Here is a 22,039-nt window from a genome sequence, read left to right as displayed (position 1 = left end):
CGCCATCCGCGTTCCCGCTAGTTTTCTGCCGTGCCACGCCCCCACTGAATATATAGGCTGTTTCGTCCGTTCAGCATGGCGTCACGTGGCAATTACACAGCGCCGTCCATCGAGATATACAGTCGCGACTCGAGAGCAAGAAGACTTTACAGACTGTTTCAAGAAAAAAAAAACGAATTCGGTCGTTTTGCCTCTGTCTGGTAATTCGACTATTCGGATAATTCAACCCAACCTTGCCATGACGGAACGTGCCAAATAAGGGGAATAGGCTGGACTTGCTTTCGTCAGCGTCGATGAGGTAACGTCCATATGAACCCTTGTTTCTTTTCTTTTTTTTTTTTGTAGCCTTAGATTGTTATGTTAAATATTCCACACAACCTACACGCACGATCAACGTTCTCGGGACGGGCCGTGGTAATTACAGACCCAGCTAAAGAAGGAAGCTGCTTCAACGACTGGACCGCGCAACAGGCAGGGGCTGGGTTACAGATCTCGAGAAAAAAAAAAAAAAACTGGGCTCCAATCCACGCTGTGAAGGCGGTCGGTCAGCCAAGCTGTGGTATCATCTGATCCGATAGAACAACGTGTTCCAAGTTTGTTATCGTTGTATATTGGCGTCTTTTGGCTGCGTTTACCGCTTCACAAAGTTCCGCACCGTCTTGCCACGTTTTGCCTTTGCGCTGAGCTTTTTGGGCTGGAACCACTCGGTCCTGCCGAGTCTGAGCCGTTGTGCATATTGACGTTGCCGTCCCCGTCGCCGCTCATCGCGTCCAGGCTTCTTTCCGGGAGTCCTAGCTATGTGTGACCTTGCCATAGCGCTGTCGCAACGCTAATCAGTTGCTAGGCGGGTTCTTCGTTTACATACGAAAGTGCAGTGACGTCACCACCTGCTTCGCATGCTACAGTTACCGCTTCCCCGCAACTGCAGCTTATTCAACCGTAATTTTAGCCGGGAAGCGCATGGGGCGAACGCTATACGTGCTTCGCATTGCTCGAACGCACCTTTATCTATCATGTGGATCGGACATGTATTGCAGGTGTAATTCCAATGGAGATAGGCACTTTTCGCTTATTTCGCGGAAGGGTTTTCTGTCGACTGTTGTGTCGACGGTGACGAAGAAATCTCGGCATCCGAGTCATACACAGCGAAGCTGTAAAAGTTGGCGGGTGGGAACACGTGAGCATTATTCTCTTGTGGTGCTTTTGAATCGACGACGCCAGTACCTCGCCGCGCAAGCATCCGCCCGGAACAGCAGGAGCGCAGACCGGAAGCAGCTGCTGACCGCCAACAGCAGACACCGACTCCGGGGGCGTCGCTGCTCCGTGCAAGCAAGCGCGCACAACAGACGCGGTGGGCTCGTAAGGAGCGGAGAGCTGAACCTTCCAGCTGCCACCACAAATTTCGAAGAAAGGCGCAGAAACCACGAAAGAGTAAAGGAATGGAAGGAAGAAATGTGCGTCGCCCTGAAATGCAGACAGACAGACAAACAAGCAACAACAACAACAGACGCGGGGGAAGCAAGAAACTGCGATCGCGGGCTCAAGCAGAAGGAGCCCGACGGCACCGCTTGTGGGAAAGGGGCCCATTCAGTCCTTCGCTCGTGACCGACCGCTCTCGGAAACTAGATGACCACCACTCTTCCCCACCTCCACCCGCTCGCCTCTCACCCACACGCTCACGCATCCGCGCGCAAGGGCTGACGTCATGCCTCGGCTCGGCGATCACGAAGCGGACGGCTGGATGCAGCTGCAGTGCTCGCAAGCCGGAAGAGAAGATGAAATCGGAAGGAACGGGGGGTGGACGCGGTGGTGTGCCACCGCCAAGAAAGAAAAGAAGAAAAAGAAACAGGAAAAAAAAGGAAACAGCGGACAACGAAAAATACGAGACTACCGACATGCAGGCCCGCGCGTGCGATATTCTAGCGTATGTCACTAAATCAGTGTTCCTTCGGGTTCATCCGCTGCACTCCGTAAAACACACTGTATCACGTATCATCATCACGTAAATGTGATGATGAAGAAGGCGGAAAGGGAGAGAGGGGAAGAAGAAAGCCGGGACGTGCAGGACTGCTTACGGCCACAAGGTCGCGAGGCGGCTCTCAAGCGAAAAGGCAGCAGCAGCGACAACACCCCATGACCTCAAAGAGAGTTTTCCTTTATTCTTCTTTTGCCGTCGCGTCTCTTCGAAGCATTCCTTCCTCGAGGTCACGACCACCACAACCCTCGAGCTGCGATGGTGGCAGCAGCGGTCCACACGAGAAAGCAGACGAGCGTGTCGTAACAAAAAAAGAAAGTACACAAAGAAAGAAAGGTAACAACAGGGCAACGTCAGGAAAGTGAGAACGAATAGGGGTAATGAACAGGAGAAGTATGCGGCGCCAGTTCTTACATGGCCAAGCGACAACGCACATGCGACAGGCGGTCGCGCTTTTTTAAACCCTCAGACGTACGCGTTGACAGACGTAGAGCAAGAATTAACGCGTAGCCCAAGCTCAAAGTGTGCACACATCCTGAAAGGAGGCGCAACGCAATGACAACGTGGCGTATACCAAAAGTTTACGAAACACGGGAAGCATAGAAACGGGGTGTATATATATATATATATATATATATCAAGCAAAACCACCATATTGTAAAATTTTGAGTGTTTGTTCGAAAGGATTTTGCTACGAATATCAGCACAAATTCCTCGATGTTCCTCAGGTAGGCAGAACGCCGATGCTGTACACTCCTTGCAATATTCAATCCCAGGCGACTCGCAAGCTGTACTAAATGGTACTTCCGAAACGAATAGGCCTAACAATTCTGCCGCGGCAGGTAACCGGATCGAGTCACTGACTACCTCTGCTGGCCGGCAAATTTTCTTGTCTCTTCCACAGATTTCAAACTTGCGACAGCTCCTCTTACAGTTCCGGGTTTCCCAGGTCTTCGCTGATGACCCTGGCCTCCCGTAAGCGACAATCTCCTCGCAACTAACGCACAAACACCGGAACCGGAAGTTGTAGCACCGTGCTTTTAAGAAGTATCGTCACGCTATGCATTACTCCATCTCTTTTTTCTTTCATCTCCCCCTCTTTCTCTGCGTATTTTTTTTTTTGGACATTCATCTTTCTGTCTCCCCCTTTCTCAATGCAGAGCAGCAAACCGGATATATATTTTCCAGTTAACCTCCTCGTCTTTCGCATCTCATTTATCTCTCTCTCTCTGTCTACACCATTACACTATCCGTAGAAAAGTGCTAATGGGAGGGGGGATAGTTGTCACGGATTCCAAAATGACGTGAAACTTCTGCAGCAGCGCGTGCGAATGCTCTTTTCTAGCAAATATGGAAGTTCCACAGGGCAAGACTAGAGGCCACGTAAAAAAAAAAAACGAGGGGGGGGGCTACGAGTGCGTTTGTTATCAACATTTGTGTTCTGTTTTTGTGGGAGGTAGAAGCCTCTATTTGTATTTCAAGACTACACTTTGTTGTTATCTGGACTTGCAAAACCTGACGAAGTGCCCCTGTCGAAGCATTGGCACAAGCCTGAGGCGTCCCATGTTCGACCAGTGTTGGCCACCTCCGATTCCCCATCTTGTTATTATCGTCTGTCTCGCTCGGCAAAGCTGTACGCCGTCATACGCAACTAACAAGATACGCTACACGGCTGAGTTACGGACTTGTCAAATCAGATTACACTCTCTTTCGCTTCTTATAGAGTTCGATAATGTACCATACAACGACTGGTTACATCGAATTTCAGTGCGGCGCGCCATTCCCGTGACGTCACTTTCACCGTTGCACCCTGCAAACTGACCGTCACACTCGGAACCCCTTCTCACCGCAGAAGACTCCCCTACTCGTGTTATTTCTTCTAGAGGTACGCGGCGTTTCCAAAAAGGACACAATCACTTCTGCGAGCTCGCGGCAGCCGCGCGACAATCGCGCCTGCGACCGCGAGAACCGCGGGGCTGGCGACGTCTTGCAGAAGACGAGAAGGGAATGGGGGTGTGCTTCTTAATAAAGAAGAAAATGGCGGGGGGTAACTGAAGGGCTGCGAAAAACGCATTTGTTGCCCGTCGGCGAAAGACGGAGTGGCCTATACGAACCGACGGTGCCAAACACAAACGCACATGAACAAGCGCACGTATAAACACACCGGCAGACGACACCAGGAACTGCGGGGAGTGAAACATGGCGGGCAGTGCTAAATAAGAGCACTGCACGACGACGACGGCTCGAGGAGGGGGTAACGCACGCGCGAAGCCTACCCGTACATCAGAGAGAGGGCGGAGAGAAAGGAGTAGAGCGAGGGAAGGAGAGAGAAGCCAGAGGCATTCTTCGTATAACCCTCCTCTCTACCCTGCTCTCATCTCTCAAGGCATCGCGCCGTCGTCAACTTGACAGGCATCCCGAAACGGAAACCGCTTAAAGGGCGGAACCCAGAGCGCTAGGAGTGGAGCTCACAAGGAGCGGCGCCACATCACAGAGGAGAACCGCGCGAAAGGATATATAGATGATGAAGAAGAGGAAGGGAGAGGATGCCGCTGCGCCGAGAATGGAGTGGCCAGAGCGCGCGCGCGCGACACAGGGGGACTAACGCACACGACACGAGAGAGTGTCGATTAGGGAGAGACCGCGTGACAAACGACGACCCCGCGGTCGTATATATAACAGAGAGAGAGAGAGAGAGAGAGGGTTGCGCGGGTCGTCCCGCGCCGAAAGACAATGGATGCCACTGAGGAAAGAAGAGACGACGCCGCCAATGACATCGGGGCGCACACCGTATCTGTAAAATGGTTTTGAAAGAATATGAACAGAGAGAGAGAGAGAGAGAGAGAGATAAGGGGGGGGGGGCGAGACACAGAGGGCTCGCGAGCTTCGTTTCGCACAATCGGAAAAGCGTGAAAACGCGGCTGACTTTGTCATTGACCGCAGGTCCTTATAATATGCGCTAGCGTCGTCGATTGTTACGCGAGGCACCCGTAGGCTTTGTAGCTACGGTCAGGGTACTCGGTCGAGCCGGTGGTAAATTTCAAACGCATGCGCATTGACGAAACGTAAGGAGAACAGAATACACGTCCGGGAAACAAATGTAGGGGAGGACTGCAACTAAACAATAAGCGAGCAAGACACATCGAAGGAGCGCAAAAGTACGAAGCAACCAGGGAGGTTGGCGCGTTTGAATGGCAGACGGAATAGCACAACAGAAGTGGAAAAAGACGCGACGCAGCCCACGCACAGTCGGAAGATATATATAGGTGCCCGCGTTTTTTTTTTTTTTTTCGTACAACGTTAGAGGGAGGAACTTACACTTAACCGCTGCTTTGTTTTCACTCAGATTTAGTGACAAAATCGTGTTCTTCCGGTCCGCGTCGCTCAACGCAATATAGTTGGAATCCTCGCTCGGATCGCAAGAAAGAAAAACGAAAGGCAAAACGACGCGTACCTGTACTGGCCCCGCTGCTTGTCGAAAGCGATTGACTGGTTCATGAGGTTCAACGTTCCAAAGTAAATCTGGAGCTATATTTTATAGACGCCGCAGCGGAGTGCCCCGGACTAATCTCCACCAAGCTGGTGTTTCCCTAACGTGCACCTAAAGCTAAAGGTGCAGGAGCGTTTCTGCATTTCCCCTCCCCATGAAATGCGACCAGGTAATCGAACCCGGGACCTATAGTGCCCAACACCACAACGCCATAGCCACTAAGCTACCACGACGAGAACTCTGAGACAGCGATAACGCCGCACGAGCTAGGCAGACAGTGATGCCAAGAGCTTCATACCGACGTAATAAAACACAAGCGAAATTTGAGCGGTGACGAAGCATGGGCTAAGCGGAAAATTTTATTAATTCATCCTAATGAAACGCGCGCTCACTGCATTGCAGCATGGGTTCGTAATTCAGTGAACAATGTGCACAACAAGCAAATCGACTTCTGTCTCTCTCGTTCATTAGCGGGAACAGAAGGCCTCACGAACGACGCCTCGTGCATGGAGAGGGCGACGACCGCTCCCCGGAGTTGTGCCGCGGACCTACCCGCCCGCCACGGGAGACGGTCGCGCGAAGCGCAACGGCGTTTCGTTTCGCAGTACTTTTTTTTTTTTAATTTCTACAACCGTCTATACCCAGCGCAGCAGCATTCTTTTTTTTCGGCTATACGTAAGCGACATCCTTTCTTGGGTGACGTTGTCCAAACGAGAAATGCGCCGGTCAACTCTCCCCCGGCGAGCATTACACAACAAATAACACTGCGCGCGTCCACAACACGGCAGCTGGAGGATCGCCGCTGCCCCAGCCGCAATTTCGGCGACGCGCTTCAGTGCGCGCGACCGCCAACGGTCCGCCGCGTGAAGTATCCAGCGAAAAAATTTACGAGGCCACCGCGACTGCGGACGAAGCCGTTGCAGAACAACGAGTGCCCGGCCTCTGCTGCGGTACTGGCGGCGATGCAAACGAGAGCAACGAGGGTCGGAACTGTTCATGCGTTCCACGTATTCGACACTGTGCGTCGTTAGGCGATTTGCAATATACTGCTAAGGCTTCGGCTAGTTAGTAGCTGTCTACAACGTATGCGATGGCGAGAAATCGTTTCCTGCACCGATGCGCGTGTAGTAAAATGAAGCGTTTGGACGCGTCTAGGTAACACCCGAATATATTCTGTATAGTTGGTGACAACGTAGGCATGCAGTGGCAAATGCATCGCTGTCCTACCCGTAGGGAACTATAATACACATGTCCCAGCTCACTTCCGTGACGTCACGGCCGAGGCCAACCTCTTTCAATACGGGCGTGTTCCTCGAGAGGCTATGATTCCTAGCGCGGATTCATAGATGCCACGTTGCGTGCAGTGAATGAATGAATGAATGAATGAATGAATGAATGAATGAATGAATTACGGGGTTTTTACGTGCCAAAACGACGATTTCATTATGAGGTACGCCTTAGTGGGGGGACTCACGATTAATTTTGACCACCTGAGCTTCTTTAACGTGCACCCCTATATAAGTACACACGAGTGTTTCTGCATTTCGGCCCCATCGAGATGCGGCCGCCGCGGCCCCTATCGATCCCCTGGGACTTCGAGGTCAACAGGGCAACAGCACATACAGTCTAAAGCCTTTATAACAAAGTGCTCGGGGCCTAACAAATTATTCGTTGTACAGGTCACTTGGCTGTAAATGTCGCGCACCTCATAGCTCACAATAGAACCGGAACAGAATTATTCCTCCGTTATACAGCTCATTTCGTCGTAAAGCGGTCGTGTACGTTGTAGAGGCGCTCCACTGAATAGCCTCTAAGATATATACACCACCACTCTTGGACTGATTTTTTTTTCACGGTGTCGCCGAGTACAGAGGGCAAGAAGAACTTCGTAAAAGTGCAAGCCTTCGTCAATCAGACAGCGTCATCAGTAGGCCAGCTACACGCGGCTGACGAACGACCGCCTTTAATTCTCCGCCCGGTTTCGCGTGCTCGCTTTCTGCGAGGGAGGGCCACATCGAAAACTGTAGCAAACGAACGCGTTTAATTGGCACAATGCAAGAACGAATGAAGACCGGGTAATTTTGTTCGCAGGGACAACTGCTCGTCCTTATTATTCAAGATTCACGGTTAGTGAATGGTGTAAATGCCATGCTCTGTTCTGGGCGCAATCGGAGTAAACTTATTGTTGCATTGTGCAGCAACACAATGTGCAAACCAAATGACATAATCTCTTTCTTATTCTCGCACGCACGTGCGTACATGCGTGCGCTTTTTGATAATATGGCTACATATTGTGAAGTATACTAGTAGTGCATTGTGCCGATCCGGTGTTTTCTTTCTTGGTTTTCTCTCGCGAATTTTTTTTTCCCCTTAGCCTTTATTGCTTTAAACATATATCTGGAGTCGTAACCGTATAGCGCCCAATCGCACCGCGGCAGTTGTTCCAAGTTGCTGCAGCCCGGATCTTCCTTTCTGTTTCTCTCCTTCCTTATAAAAGAAAAACACGGCTCCCACCTAAGCCGTCGATCCAGTCGAGCGGTGGACGAGGAAGGTCAAGGGCGATAAAGCAGCGGACGGGCAAGGAGGAGAGACGCCGGCAAGAAACAGAAAGCCGCGCCGTCTCCGCGTCGACAAACATGCGTGCGTCAGCGTATCAACAACATCCCCAGAAACGGGGCCACGCTTCCTCGTTATACCCAGCGGCGGCGAGGCCCAGAGGTTCAATGGGCGCGACAACGGGCTCTGGCAACGCGGGGAACGAGACGGCAGCAGCAGCAGCAGCTAGCTGCTGCTGGCAAAACGACAACGGCTGCAGTGGCATTCGGGGAAAGGCGAGTGCGTGTGTGTATACGCACGCATCGGTAGTAACGAGATCGAGGAACGGGGAAGGGACGCGCGTATGTAGCGCGTACTACACGCATACACACACATACGCGAACACTTAAACCGAGACAAGCGACGCCTTTATGGCCGGGAGGGCCTTGGCCTATTTCCTCACGCTCGACGCTTGCGTGCGTAGAGCGGTAAACGCGTACACTACACCGACGACGCGCGACGCTTCGCCGAGAAAGCCGAGACTCCGACGGGCCACAATTGGCGGTGACGAGGCCGGGCCAGAGTGTGTTATCGCCAGTGCCACGACGGGATGGAACCATCTTGCTATTTCTCTCGTTTTTTCTCTTTCTTTCTTTTCTTCTTTCTTTTTGCAAAGACTCTTCCCGTCTACACAAAAAATGCTGCTACGTTTTCTGCCTCGTCTACTGCTACCTATTTGTCTTTCATGTCGACCCACTTTCTTGCGTACTCTGTGTTGACGGGAGCTGCACAGAAACTCCGCAAGGAACAGACTACTTCGTTGGACCTTCTTACGAGATGCCGGGGCTTGCAAGTGAAGAAAGAGTGTCGCAAGCTGCGTTCTCCGGTCAAAACAAGGACGAGCCACGAAAAGGCACCGGTAGAATAAAAATATTTGATAAACACATACACGTGCATCTCCAGCACATATAGACATGGACACCCCAGAAAGTGGTTGCGAGAACGGCGCCGCGGTGCTCAATTGGTAAGAGCGTCGCGCGCGTAATGCGAAGACGTGGGTTCGTATCCTACCTGCGGCCAGTTTTTTTTTTTTTTCGCCCCCTTTCATTTCCATTAATTTATCATTTCTTTAACTCAATTAGTAAGTACCAATAACTCCCCCTATGCGGTCCTTGGTGTGTTTATTGACTTCTTATGACACGACTAATAAAAATCGGGCCCCTCGCTTTCCTTTCTGCGCGTTCACTATATATATATATATATATATATATATATATATATATATATATATATATATATATATATATATATATAGTATGCGCCGTAAAGTAACTGGATAAGAAGTTAGTAGAGCTAATTATGCTAATTATTTTATTAGGCATTTTGATCAAGCATTAGAACTGTGCCATCTGCCTCAGGCAATCTTTAAATATTTTGGACCCAAAGAAAGAAAAAAGAAAGCACACCCGGTATACTGCATTGCCTCCGCGTCCGATGCGCATTGCATAGGCGAGAGAGAGAGAGAGAGAGAACAAGGATAGGAAAGGCAGGGAGGTCAACCAGAAGAGCATCCGGTTTGCTACCCTGCACTGGGGGTGGGGGAAAGGGGAATAGAATAGATGGCAAACTGCTAAGTATCACAAGGGACGTGGCTCGTAAGCTCAATGTCCTCTTCCAAAGTGAGACTTCGGAGGTCAACACGCATGCGCAGAACAGGTTTCCGGAAAGCTAACCCTCCCTTCGCAGGCGAATACGGGCGCGTCGCGTCTCGCATACCACGGCGAAGCTAATGCGGTCATCCAAGCATTTCGCAGCCGAGTTCGCAATACTCCCACACTCTTGCGAATGCAAGGTCGATTGTTTGACCGGACGGCCAACTACGATAAGGCGTGAAAGGGCCTGCGTCGAGAATGCTTAAAGAAAAAAGCAGGACCGCCGCTTCATAGACCCCACGCAGAAGCGGCGTTAACGTACATGCTAGGGTGCACCACGGAATGCGCAGGACAGATAGCCAACCATGTATACGTACCACCGGTTTCGTTTAAAGATAAAGGGTGCGACGTAAGGAATAAACTGTGTCGAAGGCGACAGAAAGTTACTTGATCAGATCGAAAGACAGCCGCACCTCCGCTAAAGCAGGAAGGAGACAGATTAAACACGCACCAGCTCGGACAAGAGGCCATCGTCCTACAACTGACTTAAGATAGACTGATGATGATGGCACCAGCGCCCATGTGCCCTACATCGAAACCGTCGCAACACAATGGGAGTCAATTGAATCGGGGCGGAGGGGGGTGGGGGGGGGGGGTGATACTCGGTGCCCCGTAGACCCCCGAGCATAACGCGGCATGCAGGAGTGGGAGCAAGCACCCGTAGGGCGCCATTATTCGCGCGCACCCGAAGAACTCGCGTCGCTCCCCAGTGCGCGGCTCTCCCTCTCTCGCGCGGGGTCAAACGAGTGCGCGCGCGGTGGCATCGAAAATCACATCCTGCTTCATTTCACCCCTTCTTGCAGGCGCGCCGCCATTGTATGCACGCGCGAGGATGCCAGCGGCGAAACGGGAACGACCGCCGGTACTTTCGCCCTTCTTCCTGCTATCGCCGAAGCAGCGGCGAAAGTTCGGACACGGCCGCGGGTTACAGGACGCGGACCCGCCAGTCTATAGAGGGCGTCGATTAATTGACGGTTTAGGAAGCGATGGCGTACAGAGGGCTGGGAAAGTTTTCCTCAATGACTCTCTCTGTATATACGGGCTGCGCGGGCGCAGAACGCTTTCTCGAGCACGCATTCACCGACGAGTCAGGAAGGGATGTGTCGTTGAATTTGTGCCTCCACTGACGGTGGGTCGTAGGCAAGGGACAACGCCGCGAGGCTTGCACGTGAAGCTGCAGAAACCGAAACTATACGTCGGCGCCAAATTACGCCGACCTTGTGAACACGAAACGTGGCAGCGTCGAACGGCTGTCGGCCAGGTAGCCGTCGACGATGTAGGCTAGCTGGCCGAGAGCCACGGCGTACAGACGGCTGGGAAAGCTTTCGCGTCGAACAGCTCTGAGCCAGCTAGCCTATATCGTCGACCGCGCGTTCGTCATCGTGCGATTACGTCGCGCGAGGAAGCGAGACGACGCAATTTCCGCAGGCAGTCGAACGGGTCGAACCCGCGACTTCGCGATCGCGCGCGAGCGGAGCTCGCCTGTATAGAGATCGGCCACTTCGAGAGGCCATTAACTTTCCGGAGACAGGCGAGGCATATGCCAGAGTTACCGCACATGCAGGGTGCAATCATCAGCCAGGTATTACGGTATACGCGTAAATATAGCGACCGCCCCGCCGTTGGTCACTTCACCACGCGCCGGCACAGTCTGGTCACACGCCGGGCCGGTCACTCCATGGGAGCGCACTTTGGGAACGAGCGACCGCGGCCTACTTCGCTGAACGTGGCAACCACGTGAAACGCATTGATGCCTTGATTACAACTACGGTGTGCGTACGTGCAGCGGCGGTAAGTATGCGTACATATACGCAGCGGATAACGCAATGTACGCCACAGGTGTGTTCGAAGCTTTCGCATCGACATTTCACGCCGACGTGTCTTTCGGCTACCCGCATAGGCATCACTTATACGGGTATGGGAAGTAAAGCAGGTATACGCACACGACGCAAGAAGGAGCGTTTCAAGTTTACAGGTACTTTAAACGAATGTACTTTTTCTTTTATTTCCTTTTCACACAAACAAACGCATTTTTATGTGGAAGGTGCTGGCTTAATGTTAACCGCTATATTCAACAGAAAGTTGGATCCGCGGTTATGATATTGACTAACGCGCTGCGAGCAGCTTAATGCAGTCTACGAAAGAAGAGCGCTTGCCCACAAAGATATTTTTTTCGAAAGGTGGACGGCGAAAAAATTGTTTTTTGTTAGTTCATCGCCCGAGCCTGCAGCTTCCACTTCACAAGAGTGCATTCAGCGCACAAGTGTGGCGAGTCCGCGTTCCACGAGAGAGAGAGAGAGAGAGAATCAACTTTTGTGCTGAGTCCTTAGTGACGGTTGGTGCGCGCTGGCACCAGATGGGGTGGAACCTTCTTCTCAGGTCCCATATGCGTCCAGCAGTTCCTGGCCCCTAGCCTCCAGCGCGAGCTGGGTCGGTAGGTCGGGGCTGGACAACAAGGTCTCCCATCGCTCGGCCACGAACTGCATGCACCCGCTAACCGCGCTGCGATGTATACAAAACTGTTTCGTGCTTAACCGCATTAGCTGTATAATTTTGTGGGTGGTTCCACCATCTCCTCTCCTTCTTTACAAAATTTCGTCCGCATGAGTTGTGGCAAATATAGGGCAACCTAAAAAAAATAAAGAAGTACCCCGGCAGGAATTCGCATCTCACCGAAGAGCAGTTTTCTCTTCCCACTGGTTCGAGAAAGCCTTATCAGTGGCACATCGGCGAAACGCCGCCGACGCTCGGCGCGCCAGCGCCGAGAACGGAACAAACAAACGGGTCAAATCGCACTCTCTACATACTATATACGCGCGTGTGCGCGGGAAACGAGAATTCCACAGCGTTCCCGTTCCCTATAGAGCGAGGGGCCGTCCACACACGTCGTCGCGCGTTACGTGGGACACACACACACCCCCTCGCGCACCGCTGTATCTACGCGCACACCTAGATCTATAAACGGCCCGAGGCAAGCGGCGCGCGTGGGAACGAGGGAAAAACAAACAATCAGGAAAACAAAACGTCGGCGCATCTATACCGCTCACACGTGTACTTCCTTCCTCCCTTCTACTGCATGCCGCAGTGAGTAAGCCGAGGCGCCGCCCTCGCCTTTCCTTCTTTTCCGTTACTTTTTACCTCTCACTTTCTCGCCAAAGAGTGCCGCCCCGACCGCGATATTATGCGGACACCTGCACGCTGTACGCGCACGGACGCCTTCCGGCGCGCGCGCGAAAGCCTGCATATAGTATCGCAAATATGCGCAACACGCGCAAACATAACAAGCCTACAGACGAACGTTCCCGGTAAGTCACTGGCGTTCGCACACGTACTGTACGCACGGAGGTATACACTACAGATGCACGGGACTCGTTCGCGTATGCAGCGCGCCTCGTGCGAAAAGCAGAGCAGACGCTTCATTCCCACAGAAGCGCGCCGCATGCGCGTGTGCGTGCTAGTTGCGTGCAGCACTGTCGGAGCCTGCAGCCTCCCCCACCCCTCCTCCCCCGCACAGTTTCCTACAAGGACGTACTAGAGGAAACTCCGGCGCTGAGATCGCTCAGCTACCGTGGAAATAACGGTTAGTACATGGTTTTATCTATATATTCGTGTCTGTGGCTTCAAACGTTCGGATGAGGTATATTATGTATCACGCGCTTCGTCGTTACAAATTTCAAAACGAGTGTCATAGTTTTCGAAGCACAAGCAATCATACTCTGCGCCCCAGCTCCGAGCGATAACGGGCGAAGGGCAAAGCAGAGCAATGAGCTCTGTACGAGTGCGTCGCAATTTCCTTCCTGTGGTGTAGCGCGCGGACTTACGTGAGCGCCATCACGACACTGCGTGCCGCAACACTCTGACACGTAAAGGCGGTCTAACAAATGCTCGGGATAGCTCGCGTATAACCGTGAACAGCGGAAGAGACGTGCCGTTCAAAGTATAAAAGCGTGCAGCTAATCCAAAACAACGCCTTAGGACTCCCAGTACAGTGGTGGCCACGTGGCCGCCTAAATTTGCCGGCTCTTGAAGGTGCGTTTCCGAAGCGTCTATAACGGCCGTGGTTGCGCAGTGTCAACAAGAAATTTCAGGCACTGTCCTAGAACGCGCGGTGGTCGTAGTTCCGTTCACGAACTACCTACGAATAGGCGCTCGCGCAAAAGCGTCGCTCGTATTTACCGCATGATACATGGCCGAGCAACGAAACGAACGGACGAGAAACGACAGGTCACCTGTGATGGAGAACGCGGGGCCGACAGTTTAAAAAGTCTCGGCTCCATAAAACTGCCGAGGACAGAGAACAATTCGCAACATAAAAAAGTCCATGCGTGCAACATGTGCGTACAGGCGAGGGAAAAGGCCCATTACACACGGTCCCCTCCCGCAGAATCCACGGTGCACCACGTGCAAGGTTCAAACAGGTTTCACAAACGGGCCCACCTTCACGCGCAATGACCTCTCTAAACAATGTAAAAACATATTTTGAGAGAGAGAGAGAGAGAAAACGACGCCTTCTTATTACTCAAGGGGTTTTCCGCTTTGCAAGGGGTCTTCCGCTTTGAACGCAGCGATGCGAAACGAAAAATTAAATAAATAAAAAAAACTATAAATGATGGAGGGTACACGGTAAGGGGGGTGGACGAGAAGGTGCACGGTGCGCAAGCGTCAGTATGCATCGTTTTCTTCAACCTTGTAGCAAGAGGGTCGCACAGGAGCGTGTGCGTATCTATCACAGCCGAGCTTCCTTCCATAGCGTCGCTTGTTTGCTGTCCCGCGATGACAGATGTGTCCGCGCGGGAACGAAACACGCCCTTCGCTTCCCGTACACTGCACGCAACTGCGCTCAGGAAGAATGGAACCCGTGCTCGCCCTCTTTGCCCACACCCACGAGAAAAACGGGGCCAGGCCCCGTGCAGTGGACGTCGCGCATACGCGCAACAAACAAAAGCAGCCATGCAGCGGGAGATACATAGCGGCGCCGCCGGCACAATGGGAAATCGCCCCTTGGGTGGCTGCCATGGGTATATAGTGTGTCACAGGGATGCATAACGCACCTATTGTGTACAGCCCTCTCGGGCCGCAGTGAGCGCCTCGGTTCCTCGTTTTGTTTCTCGTCCATACAGGGTGCCCCACATAACTCGATCCAAGAATTTAAAGATGAAAGGCGCTACGGAAGCGAATTGAAGCGAACGCATACTATTCGCTATAGCCTATAGTAACTCAGACAATCTTTTTTTGTTTTGTTTGCCCATAACTCTCTAATTAGTTAAGTTTAATTACCCAACTTTCTAATTATTGGCTGAGGACCCCAAGTATGATACCTAGCAAGGTCGGCTGCATCGTGACCGGCGACCAGCAAGCGGCAGGGCGCTCTTCATCTCATCGGCAGCGCTCGTCCAGCAGCAAGCAGTATACCTCTCCGGGTGCAACCATGCATATATTGTAGATTTCTTTCCATTATTCTTTTTTAACGGTGCCCTCCAAGTCAAAGTATATATGAAATATAACGGTGAAATTTCGCTGATGCGAACGAAGTTGTGCACGCGTACCTTGTCGAAAACACTGCTTACTCGGGTACGCGCTGTAGTCGACAAGTTGTGCCTCTGACCAGTACCACGCAGCCTGCGGTGTATACATAGACAGTTAACCAGCGCGCTATAGAGATAAATACAGGATAAAGGAATGACTGAGCTGTAGCGCGTAATTGCACGGAACTGCGACGGGCAATCGTCACCCTGTGGTCGGTTTCTACACGCATGCAGTGGGTCAAAATGTACGTTTGGGAGGCTGACGCAAGTCACCGTTGTAAATGCGGGTAAATCTATACATGGAAACGCGGCGAGGCAATCCAGTTGTCTGCGACTTGTTCGCGTTTGAATGAATGCTTTGTAGTTCATGGCAACGACGCAGCGGACAGCAGAATGAATGAATTCTGGGGTTAATTACGTGCCAAAACGATCATTTGATTATGAGGCACGCCACAGTGGGGGACTCTGGATTAATTTTGACGACCAGGTGGATATCTTGAACGCGCCCCCTCAATTCACGGTACACGAGCGTTTTTTGCAAGCGCACAGCAGCTGTACAAAACTAATCTCCAAGGGAGTGTCATGACAGGCATCAGACCCCCCTTCTTTGTAGCCTGCGCGAATTCATTCCACAGTTCTTTTAAAGGTTAAAAAAAAATAATGATTCCTCGCTTCGACGTCCCAATTCCGATGATGCGGCATCGAGGACCAAGCTTTAATGCCATATTGATTTACCGCCTTCAATCACTATGCGCGCGTTCTTCGAAACGCGTAAAAAAGAGACATCGTTCGTGTTTTTTTTTTTCCAATTTATTTTTGCACCTTTACTCCGAAGCAAATAAAGAAGGAACGCGAAAAAGTGGAACGTTATACTACGGAGGATCAAACAGCTGCGAGAGCCTGACCTGTAAGCCGTTAAATCGAACAGCTTGCTTTTGACCCAACCTTAAAGTGAACTCCTGGGGAATTTCCGAACGGATGACAAGGGCGAAAATATACGAAAGAAATAAAGGACAAAATAATGAAAGAAGAAATATTGCTCTGCATACGTAAATAGCGAACCGACCCTTCTTTGCGTCATTTCTGCTGCAAGTAAGCCCTGTGCGTGCGTGCGCAAGCTCACCGCGGTTTTCCTCCTCTCTCTCTCATCTTCATATTCCCTCTTTATCGTCTCCCAGAGTTGGGTATCCAAGCAGACGCATTTCTGGTTAACATCCATGCCTTCTTTCTTTACTTCCTCCTGCTCGCGCGCTGCAAATAACTGCCAAAAATTTAGGCACAACACCCTCCAACGACCGTTGCGACTTTGAAAGTCGAGAAATAAGGACCGCCAAGTGACAGCCGGTGCCTATGGTTCACGTGGGATTGCGTAACCATGGCTGGGAGGGGGGGGGGGGGCGCTCTACAGGGACTTATCGCTGCGACGCATCGGCGATGGAAACGAGAGAGAGAGAGAGAGAGAGAGAGAAAAGGAGCTGCTCAACACACCGGAAGCATTACGCCTTCCCCAGCGCTCGATCACCGACTTGATACCGCCCAAAAGTGAAGGAAGCGAAAGAAAGAAAGGAAGAAAGAAAGAGGGACTTTGGGGGCGGGGGGGGCAGGATGTGCGCTTCTCGAGCGTTGTGCGGCAGCCCCGGCTGGCGAACGCAAACACTGCGAAAGAATCGCGATCGCTCGATCGCACGGCGCTGCCGGAATTTCTTTAGGAGAGAGTCCGCCGCGGGGCCGAGCTTATTCTACCCGAGCTCGAATCTCGCACGTCCGACCGGACGTTCTATAGAGCGCTCAGGCATGCGCTCGCAAAGGCGCCGCGGAACACAACGACGAAGGTTCGTTGGTAGCATATAATACGCTTGCGCTCCAATAAGAATCGCAGGTATGACGAGACGAAAGTGGAATATGGCAGTGTCCGCGACAGCACCGCCGGTAATTCTGGCAAGAGAGCGTCGAAGCCGTTTTTTTAAACGAATCTCGTGGCACAGCCAGAGCGCTATATATAAGAACATTTCGAATGATGTGCCGTCATAGATTACGGAAGCGAAAAGTGGCGCTGAAAGTGTGCAGCTATATGTACGGGCCCTGGGAATCGTGTGGGTAGAGCGCGCATCCTTTCTACGATTTGGCCACAAAGATTTTGTTAAGGAAGGACACTACAGATTCTTTGGTTGTCCTTTCAAGTTTATTCGTGTGGCGCGCTATTGTCTCGCAACGTTTATTTGACGCAGTTAAGTGTTTCTGTACTCGCACTTTAATTCCGTTGAACACTTCCCATAGTGTAAATAAATTGCGACGCCTTTCTTGCACGCGTGTCCGCTAAATATCTATGACGCTTTTAAGTATTCACTCGCCATGCGTATTATTAATGTTCGAAGGCACGTTTATTGTTATTTTTTATAATGTTCTTACATAGGGCCCCTAAAATGGTACGCATATGATGGCCTGTAAATACGTTAATTGATTTTATATAATAGAAGGGGTTTGGGGGGGGGGGGGGCTTCAGAAATGTCAATACAGGAATCCGCAAGGTCCCAAGTTTAGGCAAGCCCACGTATACGTTGCTCCTCCCACGTACCCACGCTGGATTAACGGCTGCACTTTTCCTCCAGTGTTCGCAGTACGAAGCTCAATGGCCGGATCACTTCTGTACTTACTTCGCGCGTTATACGTACGAAGACGGCGACAGAAAACGGGGACAACCGCACGGTGCGCAAACTTACAACTGGTTCATTAGTCTCACATCACGTACAAGTACGAAGTATGTCACCGCACCTCTATGCAGTGTCACCATAAGAAGGCGCCTTCCGTGAAGTAAGGCTCTACGCCGACTTCCCATCCGCCAGACGAGACGTGTGCATGTTTGCCAAGGAAGCAGGGCTCTACACCAGAGTCCTTCCATGGAAGGAGCGTGGCTATGAGAAGGGCGCCGGTTGATGCCGTCTCGTCAAGAATGGCAAACTGCGTTGCGGTTCTTTCTTTCTTTTTTTTTTCTATCGGATTCGCGGGACAGAGCTCGAGAATGGGACGACGAGGGTGCGACCAGCTGCGCACTTTCGCGTGCGCACAGTTCTCATATAGGGGGGGGTGACGGGTTAAGCGGAAAGACCCGCGGCTTCGGATAGCTGCCAAATGCGTGTAGGCGCAACTGGCTCGGCACTTATTGCCGATCTCGTAACGCACTCAACGAGACACAGTGAGAAAGATTCCGAGACAAGTTGACGCACAGGTGCTTCGAAAAGTGACCCCACAGGAAATAAAAAAATGCTTACTAGTCTATAAACAGTGTATAGATTTGCGTGCTCACCTCGAAGACTTGCGTTCTCCCTCAAGCTTCTTTTTTTAGTATCGACTTACGTCCACAGACTTTCTGCAACTAACGCCAACGCTAAGTTAATACTGATCACAACACGAATTCACTTGCCAAGGACTTTGTGTCTACATGCAAAGGATGGAGACGACGATCCAAGGCACGAGATGCCGCGTCGATCGCCCCGCCCACCAGCGCCACATTACGCGAGGCGCGCATTTTCTTCCCCCTCCTGCTCCGAGGGTCGCAGCGCGCGTCGTAGTCTCGTTCGCCTGCGTCGCGCTTCGAAATGACGACGGCGTACTACTGAACGGTGCACTTACAAAACTTTTCACACTCCTCAAACTATGCCGCCGGAAAGTGGCGCACGGGCGGAGCCGTTTAGCTGGAAAGTCTCGCAAGGCTCGATTGACTGTCCGTCGACTGCGTGCGGGATCCGCGGGCAATCAACGACACCCTCGTCCATCGATAGCGCGCACAGCAAAAGCAGTCTACGGGAAGTCAATGTGTGCCGACTAAATTCCGTCCTATGGGCTACCAAGTGGTGTAACTGCAGTCTTTACCGCGTACAAGCGGGGAAATAGAAATAAGAACGGTGGAAGAGAGAATAGAAATAAGGGGGTGTACGCGGCAGTAAACGAAATGGGGGCAAAAATTAATAACAGTGAGTTGTACGATCGAAACGGAGGTGGCACACGACGCTCAAAACTCCCATCAGTGCCTTGCTTTATTCCTGCAAAGAACTCGAAGCTGTTCCTCACAACGCAAGCACATATATTCGGTCCAGTTAAGAGCCAGCATTTCCAAAAAAAATCAGGTGCTCGTACGCCACTTAACTCCCACCTATATCACCGAACCCTTTGGGTAATGAGCGGTGTGCAGCCACGGGCACACGGGCTATTCGGCGCCCGTCATCGTCGACGCCGCCGCCGGCGGCACTATCGCGGCGTGGACGCTTGCTCGAGGGCTGTCATAAAACGCGGTCGCCTCGCGCAACTGACCTGTGATTGGCTATAGTCTTGTCGGAGCATGTTGGTCGTGGCGCGGCAAATGCGGCGCACAATTACACGAGTCCAGCGCTAGTACCTACCCAAGAAGTATATGCATAGTTTAAACAGATTGCACGGGGACCGCCTTCTACGCATAACATAATACGCAAAATGCGCCGTAACGATCGCCGCGGTGGATGACAAAAGTACGTCGCAGCGTCAGGCGTTGCGCATCAACTTGGAGAATAAGGCAGGCGCTCCTTTGCTGCTCAGTATAATCAAATAACGAGCCCGGACATTTTCCCGAACGCACGATATTTTCGGTGCACTCAAGTCGGTCAGCGAGGAATAAACGTCACTCGCTCCCTTCTCAACCTCTGGAAAAATGCTTTTCCAAGCCAGGAGAAATACGGACAACCATCAAGTTATCGATAAGAATTACCGAGTGGCAGCCTGGTCGGACGCGTGGACTCAAAGGGCGATTGTATACTAGTCGTCCGGCGGCCCCCGAAAAACATCAGCCCGATTGATTGATTACTGATTGATGGTATGCTCCAGAGCAACGCTGCGATTGCGAGAGGCGGCGTGACCGATGGCAACGCATTAATTCCGACCACGCGGGGCTATTTCAAATTGCGCAACATCTAGTACACGGGCGTTTTGCAATCGGAATGCGGACCGAAATCTCCCGACGAGGTGTACTCTCCTTGCAACATTTTTCGAATAATATCGCGCGAGCGTCGACCGCGCGGCGTGCCAGCGGCCCTTTAGTCGGTGATATGGGCATCCGTGAAGCGAAAAGCGCAGCAGACGGCATTCGAACTGGAAATAGCCCAGCGTGCCCGCGCATACTGACGCCCATCCTAGCGCATTTGGTCGCTGCAAGGCCGCTGACACGCCGTGCGGTCGACGCTCGCTCGCTAATAATTAAAAAAGAAAGAAAGATGCAAGGGTATACACGTGCAAAGAAACAGAACGTCCCAATCGCTAAACTGCCAATGCGGGTCAGAAGGATAGTCCAATGCCAAACTATTCACAGATGACGACCTCAGAAGCGAAGTAAGAAAAAGAACGATAAGAGCTCCGCCAAGTGACCAATTTCGTTCCTCGTAACTATACCCCCGATGTATGCCAGCAGGCGCAGAACACCACAGCGATCCCTGCAGCTCCGAATGAAATCCAAACACGACAGCCGTTCACAAGAAGGTGGCGACTTTCAACAGTGGTCAGGCAAGGCAAGGCATGTGCTGGAGCCAATGTTTCGACAAGAAGACGTGTCGTGGCCGGGCCTTGACGAAAACAAGCCCGCTTCGTTCGCTATAGCGTATGAGGCATCGCTTGTTCAAATTTCAAGGCTTCTTACGAGTACGACAGCAGCCGGTATAAAAGGGCTTTACAACAAACATCGTGCTTTACGAGGGTGCCTTTGGGGCGGCGCCTATTACCGCGTTCTGCTCTTTCTCGGTTACCACGAGAATATACCTGCCCGATATCAAACCGCGCAACACAGACAATGATATAAATAGAGATATAAACCAAGGTAGAAGGGCTCACCTTCCTCATGGGTCGTCTGCTCTTGGCTGCCACCACCTTCGTCGCAGGTGTCTTGGAAGCGAACCTCCTTGTGACCGTTAATCCTCATGGCTGAACCACGAAACCGAGCTGCCCGGGCGACGTACGACCGAACAGACGACAATGCAGACGAAATAGCCGCTTCTTCTCGGCACAAAGCGACGTTCGAAATGCCACGGAGACAGAAGAACAAAGCCTCGCAACACCGCAGATGTTGAGCCTTGCAGAAACGCTCGACGATTACGTACACCGCGAGAAGACGAGGCAGGCTACAACTTCCGAACACGCAGGTGAGTTCCAAGTCACAACCACTAATAAGACTGGTTCGTTACACAGCACCACTGGCGCCCTTTAAGACGTCAGGCAAGCAGCTGACGATCTGGTGCACGAAGACCTTGTCGCACAGCAACCAGAGAGACGACGACCGTGCGCTACGACGCGACATTCGCGTCTGCTTCGCAGACGCCAGGAAAACAGGGCCGCACGCCCCCCCTCGTACTACTACGCGTTTCTCGCTCTGCACACACACTCACACATACACAACGAGAAGGCGAGAGATGCCCGACCCGAACACCAACAACCAACGCTCCTCCGCACCACCGGCCGCCAAAGGGAGACTGCTCGCCGGCCCGCTTTTCTAGAATGAGCCGGCTTTGGGCCGGCTCTCTCTCGGTCGTAGCAGACGACGCCGCGGTAGCAGACGAACCGGAAGAGAGGCAGGAGCGCTGCGCCAGTTGAGAGCGCGAGAGCGGAGAATGGCCGACTGGTGGCGCCACATCGCGAGGGCAGATCGAAGCTCTTCTTACGCGGATGCTGTAAAATTTCACAGCCACGCGCTCATCCTCGCATGAAGACTTCTACACAGAACCGATCTTCCGCGTTAAAAGACGAAAGTGCACCGTAACCTTAAAAGAAATACGCTGGTCAATGAAGC

The 22,039-nt window shown here is 52.0% G+C and overlaps 1 protein-coding gene across 8 annotated transcripts in view; it reads right to left on the bottom strand.

Moving 5' to 3' along the window:
• LOC142587619 (echinoderm microtubule-associated protein-like 2) overlaps positions 1 to 21,816 on the bottom strand; it is a 159,762-nt gene extending 137,946 nt beyond the window's left edge. For 3 of the 8 annotated variants that reach the window (XM_075698767.1, XM_075698766.1, XM_075698768.1), the window contains exon 1: positions 21,088 to 21,816. In XM_075698767.1, coding sequence (XP_075554882.1) covers positions 21,088 to 21,175 — 88 coding nt within the window. In that variant the 5' untranslated portion in view covers positions 21,176 to 21,816. The remainder of the gene's footprint in view (positions 1 to 21,087) is intronic. The other 5 variants (XM_075698770.1, XM_075698771.1, XM_075698772.1 and 2 more) reach the window with 4 other exon arrangements.
• Between the last annotated feature and the right edge of the window lie 223 nt (positions 21,817 to 22,039).

The sequence above is a fragment of the Dermacentor variabilis genome, chromosome 7 (assembly GCF_050947875.1).
Source record: "Dermacentor variabilis isolate Ectoservices chromosome 7, ASM5094787v1, whole genome shotgun sequence".
Taxonomy (NCBI): Eukaryota; Metazoa; Arthropoda; class Arachnida; order Ixodida; family Ixodidae; genus Dermacentor; species Dermacentor variabilis.
The sequence above is the reverse complement of the archived record's forward strand: the minus strand, read 5'-3'. Positions and strand labels throughout refer to the sequence as shown.